This window comes from Pteronotus mesoamericanus, unplaced genomic scaffold (genome assembly GCF_021234165.1).
Source record: "Pteronotus mesoamericanus isolate MK-2021 breed Mesoamerican mustached bat unplaced genomic scaffold, CSHL_Meso_final scaffold_174, whole genome shotgun sequence".
Lineage (NCBI taxonomy): Eukaryota > Metazoa > Chordata > Mammalia > Chiroptera > Mormoopidae > Pteronotus > Pteronotus mesoamericanus.
The window spans coordinates 40,640,599-40,666,701 of NW_026555309.1; the positions used below are offsets into that span (position 1 = coordinate 40,640,599).

At 43.9% G+C, this 26,103-nt stretch overlaps 1 protein-coding gene across 1 annotated transcript in view; it reads right to left on the bottom strand.

Moving 5' to 3' along the window:
* The window catches only part of ADCY8 (adenylate cyclase 8), a 156,023-nt gene that overhangs the window by 107,372 nt on the left and 22,548 nt on the right, over nt 1-26,103 (bottom strand). The window contains exon 2 of the mRNA XM_054590096.1: nt 21,910-22,059. Within this exon, the coding sequence (XP_054446071.1) occupies nt 21,910-22,059 (150 nt within the window). The remainder of the gene's footprint in view (nt 1-21,909; nt 22,060-26,103) is intronic.

The following is a 26,103-nucleotide window of genomic DNA, read 5'->3' on the forward strand; positions in this document are numbered from 1 at the left end:
AAGTCGGGCATGCACTTAGTTAAGTGTGTGTTGGAGATTCAAGTCCATGTTCTTCTTTTCTCTGGAACTGGGATCATAATTCATCCGTTTCTTCATTTATTTACCACGTCAAGGAGCAGGTGCTACGTGCCAGGGGCGGTGCTGGGCACGGAGAATCAGCAGAGAGCGAACACCGACATGGGGCTTGCCTTTGTGGAGCTAATGTTCTAGAGGTAATAAATAGACCACGGTGGAGAGGAAGGGGATCTGGGGGCTGTGTTAGGGGGGTGGCCAATGAAGGACTCCTCAGGGTGGCTTTTAAGCTGGGACATGAATGGCAGAAGGGACCAGTCCTGTGGAGAGCTAGGGAAAGCGCTACCGCAAGCACTAAGACCATGGTACATTGTCTGTCATCGCGTTCATTCATTCACTCATTCATTCAACAGATTTTTACTGAGATTCTAGGATGGGCAAGAATGGTAGATGCTATGGATACAGGGGTGAACGAGGCAGATGTGGTCCTTGAGAGAGAACATATCAGAGAGGTCCAGTGGAGATGGCAGGCAGGAGCCTGACAAGCATGTGACAGCAGGTCAAGGTCAAGCCCTCACTAGAACTAGGGCAGGCAACCCAGTGACTGAGGGAGGGCTGTTCTATCAGCACAGATGAGGCCCCGGGCACCTTGCTCGAGTTGGCAGGAGAAAGGAGAGGCTGGGCTTCCACACGTTTTATCACCAAGACTCAGAGCAAGACAGAGACCAAAAAGTCAAACTTGGATCTGCAGAGACTAAACATTGGGTATTTAGTCTCAGAAATAAGGCATGTGCTCATCACCAGTACAGGGGTTCCCCACCCCTGTGTTCGACCACACGGCTATTCCGATGAGCCACGCATCCTTTTGGTCGTGCTGGACCTGCCCCCGGGCTGCCTTCCTACCTGGTCTGCTGAAGTGACACCATTTCCAGGGACCGCCCCTCGAATCCTCCTATGCCATCCAGACCTGCCTCCTTCTGCTCTGACTGGAACTTGCACACCAACCTCTAGACCGGCACCTGTACCACTTGAGTGCCGCAGAAGCTCTCCTGGCTGACCTCCACTTAACCAAATCTGGACTACCTGACGCTAGACCTGCTTTTCCCAGTGTCTCTCTCCCACGCACCAGCTGAGCAGGCCACTGCAGGGCTGAAGGTCCCCAGCCGGGAAAGAGCTCTCTAAAGGCTGTCAGCTTCTATTCCACCACAGCCCTTTGCTGACCTGAGTTTGTTCCAGACCCAGTCACATCCATTTTATCTGTGAGTGCAGTCACTTAATTTAATTAGATATTAAATGAAAGTATTAAGTAAGTAAGAATGAGAGATACTGTTCGCATGAAAATAGAATAGAATCCTTTGGAAAGACTTAGTAATACTGAATAACCAAAACACTGCCACCAAATTAGCCGTGGGTAGGACAGCCATAAAAATTTGTGGGATAAATAATAAAAATCCAGCAGTCACTCTGGTAAGTTCTTTTTTGCAAGTACTTTTAAATTCTTGCTCCATTTTTAGAAACTAGAAATCTTGGCTGATGCACTTTCGCTATAGTCTCTATAAGAAACAATTGATCTACGCTTAAAAAAATGCTTGGGCTTTATTTTAAAAGAGCAGATAATGAATTGATTATTTGTTTAAGTTACACATGAAATGTGTAAGTATAATTTTTCATAATTCCCCATTTTAACCTACCTTTCCAATTAATCACGCAACAACCCGTCCTGATGGCTTCAGCTAAAGGAACTGAACAATTCTTACTTGGGTTTCTCTAACACCCAATAACAGCCTTCAGACCATGAAGTATTTGAGAGCCAAGATGAGGTTTTTAGCATCTCAAGAACCCAATACAGGCTTAGCAAGGAAGGGCTGGCCATCTTATGCAGGTTTCTTTGGTCACGACGAGATATATACCCAACTCAACATAGCTGGAGAGAAAAGTCAGGTTTCTCACAAGGATGCTCCCTGACTCTGTGACTTAGCCTCCCTGTACCGCAATTTCCCCATCAGTGAACTGGAGATAATAACAGCACCCACTTCATAGGGTGGGTGTAGGGTTAAATGAGTTAATATTTGTAAAAGATGACAGCGTCTAGGGCATCGGAACCACAGCCCAGCTGTTTGTTAGATTCCCTGGTGAACACGCTGCGTTTGAAGCATCGTTTCAGAACTCTGAGTGTACATTGGAACTGCGGTGTCAATCTGCTAGAGTAGGGGCGTGGCACAGGTTCTACGGGGAAGATGACCAGACAGGAGACGTAAAAAAAGCCAACTGTGCTATACAGTGTAACACCCTCAGGCACCCTTTTAATAATAAAATATTTTAAAATGTGTTATCAAAATCTTGACCCTGGCATTTTGAGTTTATAGCTTAAAGGCTTTTATGAAATTTTTACCCAGAACTGTTATTGTTTCTGAAAGCAAAATGTGAGCACAGCCAAACAGAAGAGGTGGTTTAATTGGCTCCTAAAGGCATGTTCTTTTCAGGTTGATTCAGCAAGAAGGTCCAAAGTCTGGATTGACCTCCATGTCTCCTTGGTGGTGGTCTGAGATCCCAGGAATTTGGTTCTGCTCAGAAATGTAAAGCCTAAAAGGTTTTGGAGTCAGGTAGGCTGGTGTTGAATCCTGCCTGAGCTCAACAGCTGATTCCTTCTGTGACCAAGATATATAAATCCCTTGGGCCTCAGTTTCCTCACCTATAAAATGGAATAATAACACCTGCCTCCCAGGACTGTTTTTCCCAATGAATGACAAAGCCTCTTTTACAGGCCCTGGTACACAGTAAGTGCTTATTAAATAGCAGTGGTCACCAGATGTGCTTTAATGCATCCCACGGGCTAACTCATAAGCCACAGCCTGTGTGACTTTACCAGGGGTGTTCAGCCTGTGGCTCATGGGCCACATGCAGCTCAGGATGGCTATGAATGCGGCCAATACAAAAACCATAAATTTACTTAAAACATTATGAGATTTGTTTGTGATTACATGTCATAATGTATTTAATGTGTGGCCCAAGACAACTCTTCTTTTTCCAGTGTGGCCCAGACACACCAAAAGGTCGGATAGCCCTGCTAGTCCATGACATGGAGTGTAATTTCAAGGATAAAGCACACGAGTCAGGTTTCAAGGACTTTTTCTTTCCTTTTACCTTTTCAAGGTGTTAAGATTTTCTCAGGTCTCTTCACTTAGTAAGCCCCCAGAAATGTCACATTTGAAGTCTTGGGACAAAGTTGTTTCCTCATTTTTCTGTTTGCTCAGTCATTGCTGAATGCCTACTGTGTGCCAGGAGACCCCAGTGCACAAGGCAACCAAGGCCACACCTCTTCCCAGATGGATCTCTGATCCGTCACTTAGCTATGTGACCTTAGGCAAGCTACTCAGCCTCTCCAAGCCTCAGTCTTCTCATTTGTAAAAGAATAACAGTAGCTCCCTTATGGATTATGGTCAGGACCCAGTGAGACATGTCCTGTCAACATGCTCAGCAACAGTGGCTTAGCGTGGGTGTGCAGGGGCAAAGTGGGGAGTGGTCTGTCCCAGGTGCAGGCAATGAGGGGGTCCCTTGCCTGTAGGGAATTTGAAGTAATAAGACAACTAAATATTTGTCCTGTCTTTGATGATCACCAATCACTGGTAGTTTTAAACAAAGTCAATGATAAATACCTTTCCCCACTCTCTAAGAGATGGCTTAGTAGAGAACCTAGCATAGAGTCCAGTCCCTCCCCCATTACTAGCTCTTTGATTGTAGAAGGATCTGTGATACGGCAATGCACACTTTAGCTGTCAGTCTTAGGCTAAACAAGGTACAGCCCACCCATGGTACTTTCAGCTGAGAGGCTCGCCTGATAAATCAACAACTCTAGCATTAAGAAATAAAAAGGAAGACCTCTTTTTTCCCTTTGGTAATACAATGATAAATCAAAGGCAATACGACACTCAGGTGCAATGCTAAACTTTCCTGAAAGGAATTTAGTCAAATGTGAGGAACAAAGAACACTTTTCCTGAGCCCAGAAGATGTTAGGCACCAAGTTGGCTGCTAAGAAGATCCTCTTGAAAAATCTTTCTTGAAACACTTCTTATGGCTTGAGGATTTAAAAGTCTTTTTAGAGTACTCGAAGGGTCATTGACACAAATGTCCCTACTTTTCTCAAAGAAAGTACTACTAAGGACTGTGCCATTTTCAGTAAAAAGACATTGATATATAGGTTGGAAGAACTGAATTTGAGAGGTTTTTTTTTTTTTTTTTTTTGTACATGCTCACTAATTGTCTGATTTTGAGCAAGTTACTTTATATCTCTGAATCTGAGTTTTCTGACATGTAAAAGGCAGGCATTGAACGTCGCCCTGCCTACTGCACAGAAGGGCTTTGCTGAGGATGAGGTATTCTAGCTGGATATTATGGTGCCTTAAAAAATTAGGAGTTTGCAGACAGAATCAGGGTGGAACCCTCAGGCAATGGACAAAGATGCAGAGGACGGAAAGCAAACGGATGACAAGTTTGTAGATGAGTTCACCATGGTGGTAGGTTCTCTGTGAAGGGGGGGGATGTTGGTCAGACTTGAGAATTCCATGGGAAACTGTTTGGAACCACCTTTGAATACTAATAACAAGGAATTTGGTCATTAGCCTATGCTGGCTCACAAGTGAAAAAGTTTGCCCAAGAGACCTGACAACTCTAAGTGGCAGAATCGAACTTGGAAACACTAAATTTGGCACAAAGGCAGTGCCCTTTTGAAAACTCTTGATGGCACAAGTACTCCAAATACTTCCAAAGCTTCCCCTGTGTCTGCAAACAAAGCTAGTGCCTTGTCTGTCAGAGTGCTATTAATTTATATGGTTCATTGACCTTTGATGGGTTCTCTGCTGTCCCATCACCAATGTTTTATAGTCAGAAATGGTAGCCACTGTTTCGGAGGAGAGACAAACACCCAGGTCCTGGGATGCTTCCTCATAGGCTCCTGGAGTCTGAAGAACCAGAACTACCCAAAGCCAAAGGCCCCAGGCAGAAGGACTAGAGGGTGCTGAGACCCAGCTGGCATGGGTACAAAGGAGGGGGTGGGCATGGCGGACCAGCGTGCAACGTCCTTTCCTTCCACGTCTAATGCAGCAGCATTTTCTAAACTGGGACTTGTGACACATATGTGGGCCTGAAATCCAGTTTCATATACAACACTGAAAAATGAAATCGACAAAAATGGGAAACATCAGAATCCAATGGCTGTAAAGGTAAACATCGGTTCATGGATATTTTCTTGGTTTTCTATATATGCATTTATGTCCAAGTAAAATGAACTTCTTACTGGGAATGACAGTGGGAAAAGTAAAAAGGCCACCAGGATCGCTTTCTGAATTCAAGAGCCTCCAGGACTCCCGACCGCATCCCCAACCCGGCAGCCCTGGGAGTGTTTCGAGCTCAGACCATCAGGGTGCTGCTGCCATGTGGGGAATGGGAGGGGTCAGCCCGAGGCTATTTTCCCCTACTTCCGCTTTTTGTTGCTGGCATCATGATTATGAAAATACAAGGTTTTTAAATAGCAGCCTTTCAGTGTCCAGTCGCAAGGTTTGTGGCCGTTCAGAAGCTGCCCTTGACTATGTCTTGCCAGTGGACCTCGAAGGCAGCCCGGCTGCGGAGCTGACGGCTGTGGAACTAACAGCTGGGCAGCGGCGTTTCCCCGGTCTCCACACTTTGCAGCCAATGAGAAGCTGGCCCATAGAGTCCACAAGAGGAACACTGACGCCCCAGGAGAGGATTTAATCCACCTCCAAGGTCAATGCGCAAGACAAGCCCTCTTGGTGGCAGGGTCGAGGGGACCAGGAAGGCGTTTTACGATTTCATCAACACTCAAATATCCTCTCTAAAATTCATCAGGCCCACAGAAGTCTGTGCTCCCTGCATGTCCTTCTGGTTACATATTTGCAAATGTCATAGCACATATCACTCTGCTATTCCATTACACACCAAAAGAGCATGCATATTGGATTCTATTTGACTATTCAATTCAATTTTCTTCAATAAACATGAAGCGTGTCTGATGCGTGCCAAGCTCTGAGGGTGTTCCTGGTGCTGATTCAGACTCCAGCCCCGATGAACACCCAGCCTGTGGGGACTGCAGACCCAGGAGCATCCCGATGGCCCCATTCAATAAGCTCTGTCACAGAAGCGAGACCGTGGCACTCTGGGGACACTAGGAACTACACGGGGGAGGGTGGGGAGGTGGGGCCCGTCCCTCAGTCATACCAGAGCGCTGATTTCAAAGAGGCTTCACAATGATTCAGTGAGGTCAGTTGGATTATTCCAATTTAACAGACGAGGAAAACGAGGCACATCAAGTTATAGCCTCTGCTCAAGTTCCTACAGCCACGATGTGCAAAGCTGGGATTCAAAACCCGGTCTGCCTGGCTCCACTGCCAACACAGCAAATAAGCTGCCTGTAAACACGGTAGGGATTTTCTCTGAAATGAAATTTCCAGTGAAATTCTAACAGTAAGAAATCAGAGGTCCCAGAGAGCCTTCCTTTTGGACAATTCTCAGCCACATTCCCCTCAATTCTGATGAATTCTTTTCATACCATGGTAACTTCAAAATCAGTTAGAGTAATATTGCCATTGGTGATGAGGGACAGGAACAAAGCTGTAAAAGTTACCACATATTGCTTCGACAGGCTTAAAAAAAGCACACATGTTTTGGACAAGTACAATCTTGGTGTGGAAAAGACCCCTACATTGTAAAAAAAATTTTTCCCCAAGAATATCTGGACAGATGTGGCAGAACGCATACATTTCAGATTGTCACCCATGTCTGAAAACAAGGAACCAGTTGGGTACCTACAAGGTAAAGGCTTTGGCTCTGAAGGTGTGGTGGGGACAGACATTCTGTCTATTCTGAGGGGGCGGGGGAAAGGTTTTGTGGTTCTGAGACTAAATAAATTGGAGGGAGCCTCTTTAAGGAAAGCATTGCACATCGTAACTCCCTAGTTGCTAGGGCCTTGTGGAAGGCCCCGTAAGGCGGGGCCTGAGGCTCACACTCCACCAACTTCACTGCAAGTCTGCTGCTGAGCAGGCGGACTCTCTGCGTCACTGCGAATGTTGGGTGGCGCCAACACCCTCAGGGCCCAGCTGACCTGCGGCTGCCTGTGGGTACTGAGAACAAATTATTGTCCATTTCAAGTATTAATATGCGGCGGTTTCCATAGAAACCTGATTATAATTACTCCACAATACATGTTTTAGAATGCTATTCTGGTATCTCTTTTAAAAATTAATTTATATATGCTTTTTAATACTCATCCATTGAAATTTTAAAAATACTGAGTTTATATTGTATCTTGATGTGGGGCAGAGCTTCTCATATGTATTCAAGAACATGATTTTGGAATAGCAATTAGAGCAGCTCTAATTTGGAGGTGGAAAGATTCATTTAAATTCAAATAATCCCCTTGTTTGCAATATTAGCAGGAGATGGGTATCCTCCTCAAAGACAACGTATAAAAAATAATAAAAACAATAACTTACTTTTGTAGTGTATGTACTGTTAAAAATTACCTTAACGTGGCCTAGTCCATTTAATGGTCAAAAGAATTGTGGGAAGTGGGAATTAGTAAAATGATTTCACAGGTGAAGATCCTGAGACTCGGAGAAGTAATTTTCTCAAGTCCAACTTACGTATTAACACAGGACACCAGGCCCCATACCCTGCTTCCTGTGGTGGCTCAAAAAAAAAAAAAAAAAAAAAAAAAGACCGTCCAGGCCAGAGTTCCTACACGGGGACTAGGTCAGAGGCTGGAGGACCTGGCAGAGGTGGCATGGCGGGCGGCCTCTTTGCTGCTCCACCTGCACACAGTGCCTGGGGAAATCACACGGGTCTGGTGTGGGCACATGGCCGCCGCAGCGCCCCCGTCCGAGCCTACCAAAACAATGCCTACTGAACTGAATCATCACTTTTCATGCCAGTGTTTAATTATGTCAATTTTCTGCCTATGAGAAGAACAATCACCAAACACTTCTCATTTACATTTGAAAAGCAGAAAATCACATAATCGGTACTGCTTAGCCGGAAAATACATGTCAGAGTCACTAATTCATTAGCTCTCTCTTTATTATTTCAACTGAAGAAGCCCATCTACCCCCCGCATCATAAGGTGTAATTCATGGCCTTGGATTGTCCCACCTTTTCATACTCCAATCTTCTCGTATGCATTTAAAATCAACTCAGTTTCTGGTAGGCTGAGGACTTTTTTCGCCCTCAGTGGAGTGTATTAGTCCATGATCAAAACAAATGTCAAAGTAAGAGCAGCAATTCTATCGACAACCCTACTACCAACAACAGTTCTTATGGGCACTTACTATATGTCAACCTTTGTATACAAATCTTCTCACTTAGTTCTCATAAGAATTCATGGGGTAGATATGTTTATTACTGATGATTCACAGAAGTGGAAACTGAGGCACAGAGGGGTTAGGCAGCTCCTGGATGTGAACCCAGACAACTGGATCCATTAGTGAGTGAGTTCTATGCTCCAGTCTCTGTGCTGGGGAGGCTGATTTGGGGTTTGTCCTTTGCTTGGGTGCAACAGATCACATGGAATGACTCATTTCACAATCTTTTTCGCGTCTGGGTACCTTATGGTGGATTATCATCGGATGAACTGTTATTTAGCAAACAGAGATGTTCTAAGGAATAAGTGTGTGGCAGGCATTGCGCTCTGCACTGGGCTGAAAAGGGGACAGGTCTCACTTCTGCCTTCACCACGCATGCAGTCTAGTTGGCTGAGGCACTGAAAAATGACTGCAGTAAAATGTTAATGGCATTATGACAGATGTCAGCTCAGGGCACCACCTGCTTCCTTCATATTCCAAAGAGATGCCAGGACAATGGATGAGAGAAATAAAACACTTTGAACTGTTGGAAAGTGAGTAGGTGTAAAGATGAAATATTTACATCTTGGTGATTCATATGCAAAAGAAGAGGCTCCCACAGAGATAACCGCAAACTCTTTTGGACAATAGGGATGAAGAAAGAGGAGTTGATGAAGTAGAGAATGCAACAGGAACACCCCCTGTTGTAAATGAAAACATCTACAAAAGCCAGCATCCCGCTGACTAAAGAGAGAAAGAAAATTGTTACCAAACAAAACAGGGATTTGTCGCCCTGCTGCCACAAAAGCCAAATTTGTGAGGCCAGTGCTGATACAAAATGAAAAAGGTTTTATTCAGATGTGGCGTGATCTTGGGGAATGGCAGACGCTTGTCTCAAAGCCCATCTCTTCCGCAAAACCTAGACAACAAGATCGAACCAAAAGGCAGTGTCCAGAATTCCAGTTCCCATGTAAAATACAGTGCTTAGGAGTCTGCAGGTGGCTGCTATGTGCTCATCTCTAAGCTTAGCTTGTTTCTGGCTGTGGTGCACTTCAGGTTCCCTCCTGGAATCTGCGTGTGGGGCCCACGTAGCCATGGGCCATATGGTTGCTAGGGCCACAATGTCACGTGAACCAGGTGGGTGAGAAAGAGAGAGAGAATCCCTTCTGGAGGCCATGGGTCACATGATGGCTAAGGCCACGTAGACCATGGAGAGAACAGGCCAGTACACTGTCTGAGTGCAGGTCCTGAGCAGCAAGCCATGAGCAGGAGAACACATTTCTTTGTTTCCCTGAGGTTATATTAGTTTTGGGTGTGGGACAGGCCAGGTGCTTTCTCAGAATGATCAAACTCCCCAAACTTTTGTGTGCTTTGGGTGGATCCGCCTCCCAACCAATCCTTTCTTTTCCTAAGCAAGGCTGACAGGCCTCTTTGGCCCAGTACCTTCCCTGAGCCATTTTGATCTGATTCTGTACATGCCTGCTTTCCTCTGGTCCCATCCCCAACCTGGTACCAGAAGGGGGTTGGAGGGCTTTTCCTTCTATCCAGCTATCCTGCTGGCCTTGCGCGTGTTCCGTGTGAAGACCTCCCCCTACCATCATCTTGGCCAGGACTGAGGTGGGGGAGAATGAAGCTGAGCTGTGAAACTCAATGTCCTCCTCGCCATGACCCGGGGTGGTTTGCAAAGGCATTCTTCGTCTAGCTGCAGGCTATGCACTCACTACTTGAACCTCCAACCTTCGTCTACCAGTAGCAGATGGAGTAGAGAGTTCAACAGAAACACCCTCATTGTAAAGAAAAACCTTCACTAAATCTAGCATCCCACTGCCTAAGGAGGGGAGGGAAATTATTCTCCAATATTTGTCAATAATACTCTCATATTTGGAGAAGGGGCCTTGTGGGAAAGACTCCTTAATTCAATTATTATGTTATTCATTTGATACAATGTTGCTGAATATCTCATATCAATTTAGAAATTATGGGAGTAAAACATTGGGTTCTCTATTGATCAAGAAACTTGTGATGTAGTGGAGAGATGTAAGACATGCTACATAACTATATGTCAGGAAAGGGTTAAGCTTGCCATACTCCAGTTTATTATGAAAAAATGTCATCTTATGTTTATTTCTGGCACCTAACTCAGGGCTTGGTCTACATTACAGAATGTACTAGTAACCTGACAGAGTAGCGATAATACATTTGTTACTATTAAAACTCCATAGAAGACAGAAAAAGTCAGTTAATGTGGAATTTTGATTGGATTTTGACAACTTAGCTCACTCCTAGATAATGAAGAGACATCAACCAAGTGTCCCAGATAGCTGCTGGGTCAAGCTGTGCCTGAAGGCTTTTTGGAATGGAACTCAGCAAGTCTAAACCTGGTTTGAGAGGAGGGGCAGACACCTTGGAAAATGATCTTTTGGGGTCGTTATCAGTTTTCTTGCACGCGATGGACAGGTAGGTACAAAAATGGAGTCTTTAGAAGAGTTGGGAGGAGCTAGGAGGACATAAAAGCAACGTGAACTTCCTAGAAGTGCTGCTCTACCCTTGGCCCAGCCCAGCTCTCTTAGCTTCTGCTGGTGGCTGCCAGGAGTCCTTGGTGTTCCTTGGCTTGTAGATCTCTCCAATCTCAACTCCAGCTGGAGTTGTAGATCTTTCAACTCCAGTCTGTGCCTCCTTCTTTACCTGGGGTTTGCTCTGTGCATGTCTCTGTGTTTTTTCTTGCCTTGAGAGCAGAGTTCTCAGTCTGTTTCAACTCTGTAGACTGACTGCTAATCAAGAGTAGTTTCAGTTTTTTTAAAAGATCAATTTGGATCCTTTTGATTTTTCATAAATAATTTTTTAATGGCATTGCATTACAGTAGACCTCCACTTAACTGACTCAATAGCTTGTCCTCCTGATGGAGACTCCAGCTTGCTAAGAACTCATAGCTTGCTGGCCCCGATCTAGTTCACCTGCTATGTCTACTTCATCAGTCAGATCATATCTTTAGCAGGAGGCAGTAGTGTTTGTTTCCAAGGCTGCTTATATTAGTTGTATTTGCTATTGCTATAATCAAATTTAATTGAGTATGGTGTAAACAACAAAATATGAGTGTAAAAAGAAGACACACTTTTGTTTCTATGAAAAATTATTAAACATGTTGTAAATACCCAGTTTCCTTCTAAAATAGTTACTTTCAAAGTATATGTGGGCAAGACATTTGTAAAAAAATTAGAAGCAAACAGCAGACAATTCTAGAATAGTTCTTATTCAGATTGTTCTAAAAGTCTTTTTGTATTATTTGTACATTTTTAACTTTGAGTATTGTGTATGTAAAATAAAGAACAGAGAATTCCTGTCAGTGGACCTGTGCTCAAATCCAGCTGAAATAAGCTATTTTGGGCATCGACCACTTTTAAAAACTACATAATTTGTCCTCCCCCTGCTCTATTTACTGCCACTTTTGCAATGTGCCTTCAGCTGCAGCCAGGCAACAGAGCATGCCTTGCCTTCAGTATTTTATGGTTGGGCTGTGTTGGGTTTCCAATTCCAATTTCTTTGGTCGAAATTCCTTGGATAGATTTATGAGATAAAAGGCCCTGATGTGGTTCTTTGGTTCCTTCTCAGCTTCTCCAGGCCTGCGCAAAGGCATTGAGGGTAGTAATGGTGATTGATTTCCTCTATCTAAATGGCCTCTGGAAATGCTAATGGTATGCAAATGAGCACAGGGTGCTGCCCTCCTTTTAATCAGGGTGTAATTAGTACTCCTCAGGATGCCAAATTTCAATAATAACAAATATCAAGAAGAAAACCTGTAGTTATTAGAAACAGAACGTGTTCTCCTGTAAACTTCAAGATATGACCAAGGTGGTCCAAAAGCTCAAGGACCAACTATGATCCCGAATGCTCATCTCTATTGCTTGATTTCCTCAGAGCAACTCTAAGATTATGGGATGTCATCATTTTGATGAAAGACCCAAAGTTCAGAGAGTTTAAGTGACATACCCAAGGTTAACCAGGCATAGTGTTAGCAATCCAATCCAGGTTTGTTCTTCTTCAGAGCTTTCACTCCTTCCACCATGCCAGAAGAGGCAAATATGTAGTGGGCAGGAAAAATGGCAAAGAACCAGGCAGCCAGATGGAATGCAAGAGTGGGCGGTCCACTCACGCGGGATAAACACAATCCTTTGGGTGAAGTCAGCTGCTACAGGAGGGTCGCCGGCCATTAACACTAGGCCTCTGCTCACTGCTCTACATCTTATTAGCAAGTAGAGGGAATAAACAGTGCCAACCACAATACTAGGCAGAGTGTGAAATCCTGCATTAACTAAAAATTCCTAAGTGCCAAGGAGAAAGAAATAACTCTTGACTGGAAACAGCAGAGGAGGCTTCCTGGAGGAGGGACATCTGAGCATCAGATCGGGGCGTTGGTGAGATTTTCACAGAAATAGCCCTAACATTTGTAGAGTTCTTTACAGTTGAGATAACACTTTTTTCAGGCATTATGTTATTTGTCTCTCAGCACACTCCCATGGATGAGGACAAGAATTATCTTTTCTAATTGAGAGATGAGGGAGCTCATGCCCAAAGTGGTTCAACTACTTGCTGAGAGTCACACCCACAAGTTGGACATGGTGCAATGGGGCAAGCAGGTAGGGCCTCACTGTCCAGTAGAGAAAGAATGTGAGTCACCCATGGGACTAAAAATTCCTAGTACACACATTTAAAAAAACCGAAAAGAAACTCTTAAAGTTCATAGTACATTTAACCAAATACATCCCAAGTATTGCCATTTTAATGACTAATCAACATGTAGCCAATGTATGTAAAAAAAAAGATATTTTGCATTCCTTTTTTTATTGTCTTCAAAATCTGGTGTGTATTTTATATGCACAGCACAACTCAGTTTCGACTAGGCACATTCCGGGTGCTCCACAGCCACACATGGCCAGTGGCTGCCGTACTGAGCACAGCAGAGTTCTGATTCCTAGTCTTTCTGCTCTACTAAATACTGCCTCACAAACACAATGGAGGGAGAGAGGAGCAGGGCCTCTCATACAAATGGAACAACAGGAGCACGCAACTCAGTGTCCTGGCAGGATGAAGTTGGTGCCCCAACAGGGGTAATGGAAGAGAGTGTAATGAAGAGTTAAGGAACACAACAATGGATGGTAAAGCACCCGAAGGCTAGGAAGAGTGGATCTACGAACACTCCTGGTTCCTGGCAATCCTGGGGCTGCAGCGGAGGGCTACCTGATAGATGTTATGGCCTTTGCTATGAACATGCAATCACTGCTATTCCACAGGCTGGCAGGGTAGGAAAGGGAGAAATAAATTCATTGACCTCCTTGCCTTTCCATCCAGGGCTTCCCTTGGCCAAATGCAACCAGAGACTAGAGGGTAATGACCTGCTGATGCAGCCCTAGAGGTTAACCTCCTAGGGCACAGAGAAAGACAGAGAAGAATTAAGACTGGATCTGGAGGGCAAGCAAGGAACAGCCAGCAGAAAATCAAAGGCACAGAAGAGTGGGGGCATGTTTGCTGGTCTGGGCGGTGTGTTGGTGCACAGAATGGAGGTAGCCAGTGACATGACTGAGAAGCGGGGCTGCAGCCAGGCAGTGGGAGGGCTGTACTGCAGGGTAATGAAATTGGCTTGTAGTTGATGGTCAGCAGCAATTGATGGAAAACTTCAGTGTGAGGTCTTCTATAACCAAAATTGCACACTAAAGAGATGGTCCCCACAGGTGTTACACTCCATGTTGGGGTTTTGGGGATGTGAACTGAGAAATAGATATAGGAGGGGTATGAGAATCAAGGCCAGCCACCTTACTACTGGCACAGCGAAGGGGACTGTGGCTGCAAAATGAACATGAGCTTCCGAGGCCTTCTCTTTGCACTGGCTACTCCTCTCCAGCCAGAGAGAGCGCAGCTGGGCCACCGCGGGGCTCACTGCATCAGTGGGCTCCCTGGGGGAGGAGAGGGTTCACATTCTTACCCACAGAAATGCTAGGGGGGCAATGACTATATTACACAGGAATCCTACTCTCCGTTAGGCAGAGAGAGACAAGGACAGATGGAGAGAAAACAGTGGCTCTTGCTCCGTACATTCTCATGAGGTTTGATATGTCCATAAAGTCTCTTATTTCATAAAGAAAACGGGAAAAAGGAAAATACAGGTTCTTTTTTCAAGAAGAATTTTAGCGTTGAGTGACTCCAGGTGATTCAAGCAGTTTACATTAGTTAGAAACTGATTAGCACCAGTCAGAAAGCTATTTTGTGGGAGAGCTTAAAACAGTATTAGAAAAGAAAGATGGGGCAGTCAGTACATACATGGCGGAGACAGCATCAGCAGGAATTTGCACCACAGCAAATGTGGATGGATCAGGTACAAGGATGTGTCCTATTGAAGGAAATGCATTCTTAAGGGGATGAGAGGATGGTGAACAGGCTGAACCGGCGATGCCAGCGGGACATGCAGATGCAGCTGTTCAGCAGGATGTTGATGACAGGCACGTGGAGCTCCGAAAAGAACATGATGTTAGAAATATTGACATGGGAACAATCCAGAAGCAAAGGTTGAGTCATGATAAATCACCAAGAGAGCAACAAGAGACAAAAAATGGTTCTTTAATGGCTAATTTAAATTTAAATTAATTGAAATTAAAAGTCAATTTGTCAATCACACTAACCAAATTTCATGTGCTGCTCAATAGTCACACGTGGTTAGTGACTTTTGGATAACACAAATGTAGAATATTTCCATCATCGCAGCAATTCTGTTGGACAGCACAGTTGTAGAACATTATGTATTGGGGGGCAATGGTGGCTGAAATCACATTGTACTTTTACGCCCCAAAATACCTGAAAGAGATGAAAGCAAAACTATGGGAAGAAATGAAATGAACCTATGAAAGAAATAAAGCCTTCAGATAGAGAAGTTTACAATGTGATGATCAAGACAATGCTTCTAGATGAAATTTATTTTTAAAAATCTTGCTTAGGCAGAACTCCACTTAGACTGAAGTCATTCACGTAAAGAAATAATAAAATGTGAAGTTGGACTGGTAGGTAGAGGAAGTTAAACAAAGTTGTTAACTGACAAGTAGAGACCGGACTTCTGGTTTAGGAGGACAAGGACCCCAGAAAGCATATCCCGAGTGGAGAGTATTTTCCAAATCTATTCATTCCAAAGAACCTTTGGAAAATGCAGTTGTAGCACTGATTGTATATTCATTGTCCCTGCTTTTCTTCCCAGCTTGGGTTTCCCCGCTTCTGCACTCACAGCTATTGTGAAGAACGTAAATGAAACACATCCAATCTTCCAACAGTTTATTGTATAGAGGAAAAAATAAAGAAAAAGCACAGCAAATGGAGATAGAGGTAATTACTTAAAGCGATGTACAAACAAAACACTCATAGAGGTCACAGCTGGGGGACACAGTGAGGGTCTTTGCAGAGGACGTGACATTTGAGCTGAGCTTTGAAGAGCGGATAAGGTTTAGGGGATGAAAGGAGTGCCTTTGCAGTTAGGGAGACACGCATAAGCGAAGACGTGTGTGTACGAGGTCAGAAGGGCGTTTAGGAAACTCCAGTAGAAACTACAGAAGAGTTACAGAAAATATATTTATTACAGCTGAGGATGCACATGACCAATGGTACCTGGGTAATCTTGAATCTAAGAGAGGGAGAAAAGCAGAAAAATGGCTTGAGGGTATGCAGCTCAAGAGATTTTGGAAGATGAGAATACCCACTGACCTGGAATAAAAAAAGAAAATTTCTGAGATTCTGCCACTTTTAGGTCAACCTTGAATTGACTGTTCCTTGAAAAAAAGGAATGAATGAATGAAAGAAAGAAAGAATGAATGAATGACAAGGCTCTGCCTTGCTAGTACTTAACAGTTATCTGTAGCTTTAAAAACAATTTCCTTGAGACTATAAGGCACTCACATGAATCGAACCAACCAACTCAGAACTTAATAGGAAACCCAAGTTTCTCATCCAATCTATTGTCCAAACCTCTAGCTTACATCATTGTTGTCTAACAAAGATGTTAAACAGAATTGCTTTAACACAGCTAAAACATCTGCTGCATTTAATAATAAATCTTCCTACTGTTGTAACATATGGCATCACCAGAAACTTTATTTCAGCGCCCCCAGAGCTTCTGAGACACTTTGAAATGCCATGATTACCATAAGTAGGTTTTGGCAATTCTCAAAGCTAAAAGAAAAACAATTAATTCATTTTAATATTTAAAATAAATATGGGCCGTTTGGATCATTTGAGAGGAGCAGTGGAATCACAAGAACTACAATAATTAGTATCTAACTCCCCAAAGAGAGATGTTCTAAGATGCAGCTTCCAGATGGAAAATTCCCCTAACAGGTCTGCGTCAGACCCGGGCTCAGCCTGTCCCAGTCTCTGCTGAACTGGGAAAGAGTCCCTCCTCCATCAAGTTTCTAATGGGGGTCACGAAAGGCCCAAATCCCTATCCTTTTGTGCAGGAGAATTATTTCAACATGACACTCGTGTGGGCAGAAGTGAAGCCAGGAATCAAAGTTTTAATTCAGTAAACCTTGGTTAAATAAATATTAACCAGAAGATCTTATATTGCAGGCATTGTGCTGAATAAATACCAGGGAATCAGATAAATGGCATAGAGGCAGCTGCCTTTAAGTAGCTCTGATTGTCCGAGGAAAGAGAGAAATGCAAATGAGCCAATGTCCTAAAGGGTCCCATAATAGAGTTTACTTTAAGGCATTCTGGAAGCCCAAGAAAAGCGTTTCAACTCAACTCTGAGGAGAAGCAAGCAGAATGTTCAGAGCAGAGACACGAGGAGGGAGATGGGCTTTTCAGGCAGAGTGAACCACCCAGCACAGGGCAGTGAAACAGCAATTTCAGAGAATGGGGGGTCTTTTGGTGTGAGTGACAAGATGGTGGAGAAGAATCCAGGATAGAGGCCAGAGGCCAGATCCTGGATGGCCTGTTGGGCCATGCAAGGGGGTTTGGACTTTGTCCTGGAGGGAATGTGGCCATTGAATGGTTTTCCTGCAGAGTGACATCAATACCATAGTCATTACAACATCCCCTCTGTGCCTCGAGCACACCCTCTGCATTGGGCTGAGAACTCCTTACCCTTAATCCTTAATTCTCACCACTTGGAGAAAGGAATAGCATTATGCTCCTTTCACACCTATACAAAAGCAAGGTCTCTAGAGGGAAGAGTTTGCCTAAGTTCCCACACCCAGGAAGCACAAGAAGTACGACGGGAATCCAGATCTTCTAGACATTGAAGATTTTGCTTTTAGCTTCATAAAATGTACTGGTTCTGAACCAGGCCAGGTTTTTGGGAAGGAGAACACACTGGAGGAGGAGAAGCTGGGGACTGAGAGACCAGACAAAAGATGTTTAATATGCTCTATTCTAGTTATAATTGATGATAAATTTGTTTTAAAAATAAAGAACAAAGTCTTTGCTGTGTGAAGGGCCGATATCTTGAAGCCAATCACTTAAATTAAAAATGTCAACCCGTGGGACCCTTCAGTAGTTTCTGCCTGGCATTGTGTTAACTGCTATGGGAGGGGAAGGAGATCTTGCAATTGGAGACCATGTTTAAGGAGCTTTGTTAAAAACCTATACACAAAGGAACTTGGAGCAAAGTGTTTTAATGTTTGCTAGCCTTTCCTGCCTGCTTGCTCTTTTCCTTAAGAATCAGGCATGCAATCTCAGGTTATCCAAGAAAAAAGCCTGTTAGGAATGACTTCAAGCATCTCCTGCCAAGCAAGAGGCAGCACGGCTCATGGGCCATGCACATCTAGCTATGGCTGGGTGATTTTTTGGGAAAAATGGTTAGTAACTACTATTAAATATTGACAGTCTCAGTCTTTCCATAACCATATATTCCACACTGGTTTTCAGGCACTGCTGGGTGGGCTGTGTACAAGAATCATTATGGGTTGCTCCTAGGGGGCTCACAGTTCACCCTAACAAACAGGCGTGCAGTGGTTGAGATCCAGCATGGCATGCTGTGATAGAGACCTGTAACAGATTTTCTTCACTTTGGTATATACAGGACATTGAACAATGCCTGGTAGCTACCACTCAATAAATACACAGTTTTCATTGAATGGAAAAATGCAGTGGTATGCTATTGAGGAAAGTATACAAGTTTACTAGAGGGTATCCCCAATGTTGTTGTGCTTCATCACATCATATGTATCTTAACTAATCAATATCTTTGCTAATTCTTCCTTTCTTTCCTTGTGATAATTAAAGTTCTACTTATCCTCCAGGCCCAATCCAGATTACAGACTGAGTCTTATTTGTCCCTGCCACCACTCCGACATGGATGGATGGATGGATGGATGGATGGATCACAGGAGTGAGTTATTATGGCAGTACTCAAAGTTGCCCCAACAAACTATGTTGTCCCTTCTTTCATGACGTTTGTATGTGTTGTTTGACTTTCACACCGTACTCTTCATCACTTCTTGATGAGCTGAATATTATTATCACATCAACTCAGGCATTGTCTGTTTTAGGTCAGCTTCTTTCTGCCTCCCGTTTAGGTTTGACCCATGCATAATTCCCATAGATATTTGCATAGTCATACTCATTCACCTTTTTCTATATTTGGCAAACTCGGTAAGACCAGAAACCAGTTATGAGTAACCATTGTATTCCCAATGTCCAGAAAAGCTCATGGCACATAACAGACTCTAAATAAATAAATTAATTCATGTTTGAACATATTAAGTCGTTTAAATATTTCCTTTGTGTCCTATGATGAGAAAGCCAGTGCTTGAAAATCGTTCAAAACTTGAACATTTCTGTGCAATAAGGCCTTTGATTCTGCATTTATAAGTGTTTTAAAAATGCCATTTAGTCTCCTTTGGAATCATTTTCCAAGGAAAAAGGATCTGACATCACTTAGGCCCTTGGGGAAGCATCTCCTTCACCCAGTACAGAATTTCTAACAGTTATATTATTATAATTAGCTTTGATAAGAGGTAAGTGGGGATGGATTTGTCAACAATGCATTATACTTTAAAAGATGTGGAGCCTCATGCTGAGTTCTGATCGCTGGACACCTGAGGGCCACATCCTGATTTCCCTCCATGTGAATAACTGTCAGTTGGGATTCCAACCAAGACAAGCCAATTTGTGAGCTCTCAGATGAGTCCTCCTGGGACTGTGCTATGTTGTTGATCCATAAAAATTGTTATGCACATTTACACTACTAGAAACCTTTCACTGAACTGAAAGAGCCCTGCACTATTTCTAAGTGTTCAGGAACCTCTTCAGCAAGGGTATTATCACCCCCACGTTACAGGTGGGGAAACTAAGACTCAAACCTTGCTCAAGCTCACTAAGACAGTAAGCAACTAGCCAAAGATTTCAAATCCTGGGCAGTCTCATTTGAAAAACTTCTCTGTCCATCTCCACTGAAGAAGTTCTCAGGGATAATGGGAACTTGAAGCAGAGATCAAGTGTCAATGGAAAGTAACTTCAGCATTGAACAATACCGAGCCAACTATCTCAGCTACTACAGCCGAGGGAAGAGGGCGGTCAGTATACCATAAACACATTAGCATCACTGTGAGCACAAGACTATAACAAATGGACTGCCCATTTTACTTAATCCTCAAAACAAGGAATCTTCCACTGAAAGAGAATCTTTTCTTATAATGAGGTTGACTTAAAATTTTGTATTGCTTTATACACATGATTTAATTTGAGGCAAACACAATGTCGGAAAGGGAGACATTGCCCCATTTATGGGTGAGGGACCTAGGGCAGATAGTTCAGTGGCTTAGGTGGCCCACCTAGGAGGTACCATAGCTGTGGCATGAACACTAGAGATCTTCTCACTGCATTCTAGTGACACTTGTTCTCACTTCTGTATGTTGTTGTTTTCTCTTCTTCTTTTCATTAACTTAAACAAAATAAAGATTAGAGAGGATAGAGGAAAATCCTTTTACCATGTTAGATTTCTACATCACAGTAACTCCAAGACACTCCATTTGAAGGATGGGAAAAGAAGTCTTACGGGTATAATAAAGTGATCATTTTCATTATCTCCAATATTTCACAGACCACTCACCCATAAGTACAGTTCTAGTTGCAACAGAGCATAAAGAAGAGTTCAATAAATTATTAATACAGCCACATTCTCTGAATTGGCATAGGTCCCATGGAAAGAGTGACGCGTCTGTCTGGCAACTATTCCATTTTGCAGAGGAACACAACATATAGTCCCTGGAGCGACTCATGTTTTGTGTACAAGGTGATTCCTTTCTCAGAGTTATTTTTCTAAATTGTTTTATAGGGTTACTCAGTGCAACTACAATAAACCTGTTATGAGGTTCCATAATTGTTTTAGACGTTAACTTAGACATTTCCTAATTCGGAATCCTGAAAAGTCTACATAGGATCTGGCTTTTCAGTCCTTCACACGGTGCCTCTGGTGATAACATACAGCAGTGGGAGTTGCGTCCCGGCCCGCTGCACCCTGCCTGTCCGCCCTGCCCGTCCTCACGCAGACCTGGCTTCCTTCATTCCAAAAATCCATGTTTTACTGATAATTTGATCAAATTAATATGAAGAAAACATTGCATTTTTTGCAGCTACTTTATTTATAATTCTCAAACCATTATGGCATGAGGCTTAAAATTACAAGTGTGTATCATAGACTACTTAAAAAAAAAAAGAGTCCAGTGTGGTAGGATATATCCACTGAGCATAGAATTCTCGAGTATATAAACATGTTGAACATAAAATATGTTGATTCTATAACCAATTTTCAACACACTCTTGTTTTTCCTCTTTGAAAGTTGCTTTCAGAGGTGAAAACATGCATACATTTTTAATAGATGAATAATTTCCTTAGGGGCAAATGTTTATTCTTTGAAAGCTAATTTTATTTTGATGAAACATATCATTTGAGACTAAAGCTATTTTTAAAATTCTTGTAACATCCACTCAAGAAACTCATTTATTTTAATCTCTTCAGACTGGAACATGTGCTCCCACCCTGACATACCCTGCTTCCCCTACTGTGTGCCCTTATCCTGGGATCCCTATCATGTTCCATAACATTTATTATGTTCAACCGTCTCTTCTGAAAATCATGGTGAGGTATCAGGAATCACACATGTCAAGATTCTTCTATGAGCTTCCTGTAATTTGAGTTGCTATGTAGTAAAAAAAAATTATTTGAAACAACAATTTACAGTTTCAATGAAAGGAGAGGCAAAGGTGAGATTTTTTAATGGTTTTTAGCAACCATAGCTTTATTCACAAACATAGATATCAGTCAAGGGTGTCAGAAAATCACTTTGTGCCAGGAATCATTTTATTCCTTTGGGCAAAAATTATTTGAGTGTGGAGAATAAGAGCAACCCTCTTTGTATATCTGACATAACTATTTTAGACTCTGGAATCCCAGGACCCAAACTTTGGGAGAACACTTGCAAGCCAGGCTGTGTTCGGGGAGAATAAAAGCTTTGTGTCATTCAGAAACGGACCAGGGGACAACCAGGACACATGGCCTTCGCCACCATTACCTGTCTTTGGTTCTCCGTCTCCAGCCGCAGCCTGGCCTCCACACACCTCCGCGTCTCCAGGAAGGCCTGGCGCTGGGCCCGGTCTGACAGGTAACTGATGAAGATCCCAGCTGTGTTCATGCACATGAATAACACGGCCTGGGCCACAACCTGAGACAGAATGGCAAACAGAGTCTGGTCAGGTGGTTACAGGAAGAGCTGTTTACAGGCCAAGAGAAAAAAAGTAAAAAAACATTTTCAAGGTAAATCTTCAAGTAATAATCCAAATGCTTAGGGGCAGGTTAATAGAACCATGTACTTGATTCAGGTCTTGGGCCAGATGTCATCCCTTCCAAGAGGCCTCCCTGGACCACTCTAATTTAAAGCTTCTCTGTCCCCAAGTTTGCATTTACACCTGGTTTGGAAATGTGACAGGGGAGCTTCTTCTCTCTTCCTCACTCAGCTTCCTCTATCCTCTTCACTAGCTGAAGGTTTGGGCCTTGTAAAGGGCTGGGAATCAGGTGAGAAGGAGAAGAGACTAATAAGAAACAGGAAAGGTATGGGTTGAGTGGCACTGTTGTGTTTGACCTTGCGCTCCCAGGTCCTCCTGAGTAGCATCCAAGTCCTAATGTTCCTAACTCAAGAAAAAACATCACACTCGTCTACTGCTTTTCATCTCCATGGCCGCTGCCCAGTTCCTAGGCACCAAAATCTCCTGGTTGGACCCTTGACCCCCAAGCCCGTGCTCTGGGCAAGCTGTGGTGTGATTTCACAAGCCGTCCTTACAACCGCAGACTTGCGCCTGTGCTTAGGCCTTTCTGCCTGTGGACTCAGGTCTGCTTTCAGGGGGCTCGCACGTGAGCATTAGTGGCTGCACTCAGGGTGGAGGGAGGGGTTGTAGAAGGAGGGAAGCCTGAAGATTGGAGAATGAGGAAAATATAGGGATGTGTGATACTCCCCACGACCCCTAGGGGACCCAGTCTTTGCCTCATAGAAGTAATGTATGTGTGTGTGTGTGTCTATATATTTATACAGTATACATGTGAATATATATGGATGCGCCTAGCATATAGCAGATATCTAGTAATTGTCAGATATATATTTAAATATAAGGCCAGTTATTTCTGAATGATAGTCTATGGTGTAATATGTACCTTTTTATTTCTTTCATCAATGATGCATTGCAGATTTTCGGAATTCCAGGTTAAGGAATATTCTAGAGGACCATGACGTATTAAAATCTTTTGTATCTATGCTTTTTCACAAAGAATGTTTATGTCCACTCTTCACTATGCGGGGAAGACAGTGGAGGGGGGATTTGGGAGCCAACTCTGGAACCAGACAGAATGGGCCTTAAATCCGCTCTCTGACATTTAGCCCCGGGGGACCAAGGCACGTCTGTCTCCTCACCAAGAGTGTGCATACTGAATAGTTTGGTTTGCTGATCTATGTAGAGCTTCGCAGGCTAGCCCAGTGCTTAAAGAGCTGGGCTCCCACGAAGGCCAGTTACTTGTCACGTGAACTTGGCCAGTTAATTTTTCTGGCCCTCAAATTTCCTCCCCTGCCCAACAGACATATTTTCCAAAAATGCTGTTGGATAATCCATGAAGGCAGTTACCAAAAGGCCTGTCACACAGTCATTGCTCACTATGTATTGACTGCGTGGTGGTATGGTCATTATTATTGCTTTCGTTGTCTCTCGTGTCACAACACGGACTCCCTGAGAGTCTGAGCAGGCCAACAGCATGGTCAGGCTTAAGCTTTGAGAAGGTCTTTTGTGATGTGGCGGCCGGAATAGTTAAGCCCCAGGTGACACCTGCCCTTTGAGCGCCCAGTGAAGAAGGAAGGAGAGTGATAGCGGGATCCCAGGGGCAGTCAGGCTAGACGGAGGAACAGGCTGTGCCACCAGCGTCCCTGCCAGGGTGGTGGGCTCTCCCCACAGCTGTCGGCCCGGTGACCGCGCTTCCTGCCTGCCCTTTATAAATAGTACAGGCAGAATTAGAAAAAGGACCTATAAATAGTTCCCAAGGAAGTTTTAAAAAATAGCAGAGCAATAAAGCAAAGTAGTACACGTAAATGAAAATCTGAGAAAAAGGTAAAAAAAAGGACGTGGGGGGGCAAAGTCAGCTGGCACTCCATGACAAGCAAAAGTAAATGATGAAAAACCTACGTAAAAAACCCAAGTTCAATAAATGACATTGTGAAAAATGACAAAGTAAACGAGATGAAAAGGTGGTCTTTTCAGAAGGTAACAAGAAGAGAGGATTTTGAAAAACAGAATGAAAAGAACAAGAGAACAGGGATATAAGAGTTTTAAAAAATGGACTGAAAAAATTGGCATTAAGGAGGAAGCCAAAATGTTAAAGGCTAAAAACAGGAAGGACGGGAGGTGAGGAAAAAATAAAGTGATTAAACCTTTTAAAAATAGGCAAGGTAACAAATGCTGAAGTTAACAATTTTTTTTTTAAATTGAGCAACATAACAGGTGGTGGCACCGAATTTAAAGATAAACGATGGGAATGCCAAGTAGTTTAAGATGGGAAACATTTATTTTTGTTCCACTCCATTCAGAGAGATGGACAACACAGCAGCCAAAATTGTTCCAAGAGTGTTTCCAGCCTGAGGTAACCACTGCTTAGAATCTGCCAAGCTCCTTGCTGGTGGGCGGGACAACTTCCGTTCACACGTCCCAACTGCACACCAGACACTGTGCTTTGGCCTTTGCACAGGCTGTTTTATGGATGATCTAGCAGCAACTCTTCTTGGTCTTGTTAGCTCCATTTCATAGGAACGGGAAGCTCCCTGAGGTTAAGCAGTCGCCCAAGAAGATCACCAAGCTAGCACGTGGCATGAAGGGGACCACCTGTCCTGGTTTGCCTGGGACACAGCAATTCATGTTAAAACTTGGATGGTGCCAGGCCAGCCAGGAAGCATTCTCTCATGCTTACATTTAATTAATATGTATTTTAATTAATTCCAAGTTCGGGTGGGAAAGAAGGGAAGGGGAGGAGAGAAGACGGAGGCAGAGGAGGAGGAGGAGATGAAGGGGAGGCAGGAGGAGCTAAAGCAGTTTAAGCTATTTGAACAATGCTGTCCCCTCAGGAGCACAGCTGACCTCAGGTGACAAGAAGAGGAGCCGTCTGTTTCAGGCGTGTGGCCTCCAGCAGTGTGCCCACCCACTGGCCTGGCTGTGCCGCCAGGGCTGAAGTTTCACCTTCACACATCATGGTCCCTAAACACAAGCCAGCTGCTTCACCTGGAGCACAACCACACTGCGGGAGAACTTGGTCGTGTTGCAGATATATGATATGATATATCTTTGAGATATGATATATCCATTCACTGACTTTTTTTTTTTTTTTGGCATTGTTTTTGGGCCTCAGTTGTTAGCTTTCAAGCCTAACCCCAGGTAAGCTGTGATTCTAATGTAGTATACGGTTTACCTAAGCAGCAGCGTGTCCTGTTACGACATATATAACAGAAAATGCAGATGTGAACAAAACCAGTAGCCACTGGAAAAGCCACAATCGTGGTCACAGCCCCCCACCCCCCGGGCGTGCTGCTAGCGATGGCAGGTGCACGATAAATGGTCGTTGGATGCGAAAACGAATTAATGTCTCATATGTTGCCAGCAGTCAGAAAAGAATCGGGCATTTTGCAGCGCTGAGCTGGGAATGAAGTCATCAATATTCACAGGCAGGCAAATCAGACATGTTTTGAAGACCAAAGTGGACACTGATTCAATTCTCCTCCCTCTTTATCTCGGGCCTGTCAGGCACTGCATCTAAAGTGCATTATGGATGCGGCGAGAAGGAGGCCGCGGGTCCGCAGGGCCTCTGAGACTCCGGGAGTCGCGCCCCTGCTGGACAAGCCCTCCTACTCAGGGCACAGGCAGGGCACGGATGGAACTGCTACCTGCGCCACGTTCTCTTTCTTGGCACAGGGGGCACAGAGAAGCTGGGGACCTGGGTTAGCTACCTGTCAGGATGCCTCTGGTCCTAGGCTTACCTTTAAAAGTCTAACAGTGGAAGGTGACAGTCTAAGCCTGGGGTGGTTTTGTTCTACTTTTTGGGGAAAGGTGTGTGCGGGAGAGTCTGGCTTGGGGACAACACTGCAGGCCACCTCAGCTGTGTTGTGTCAGTCCAAGGGGTGTCCTCTGTGTCAGAGGGGGTGTGGGAACGGGCCTGAGAGAGCGGGCTCCAGTGGCTGCGTCAC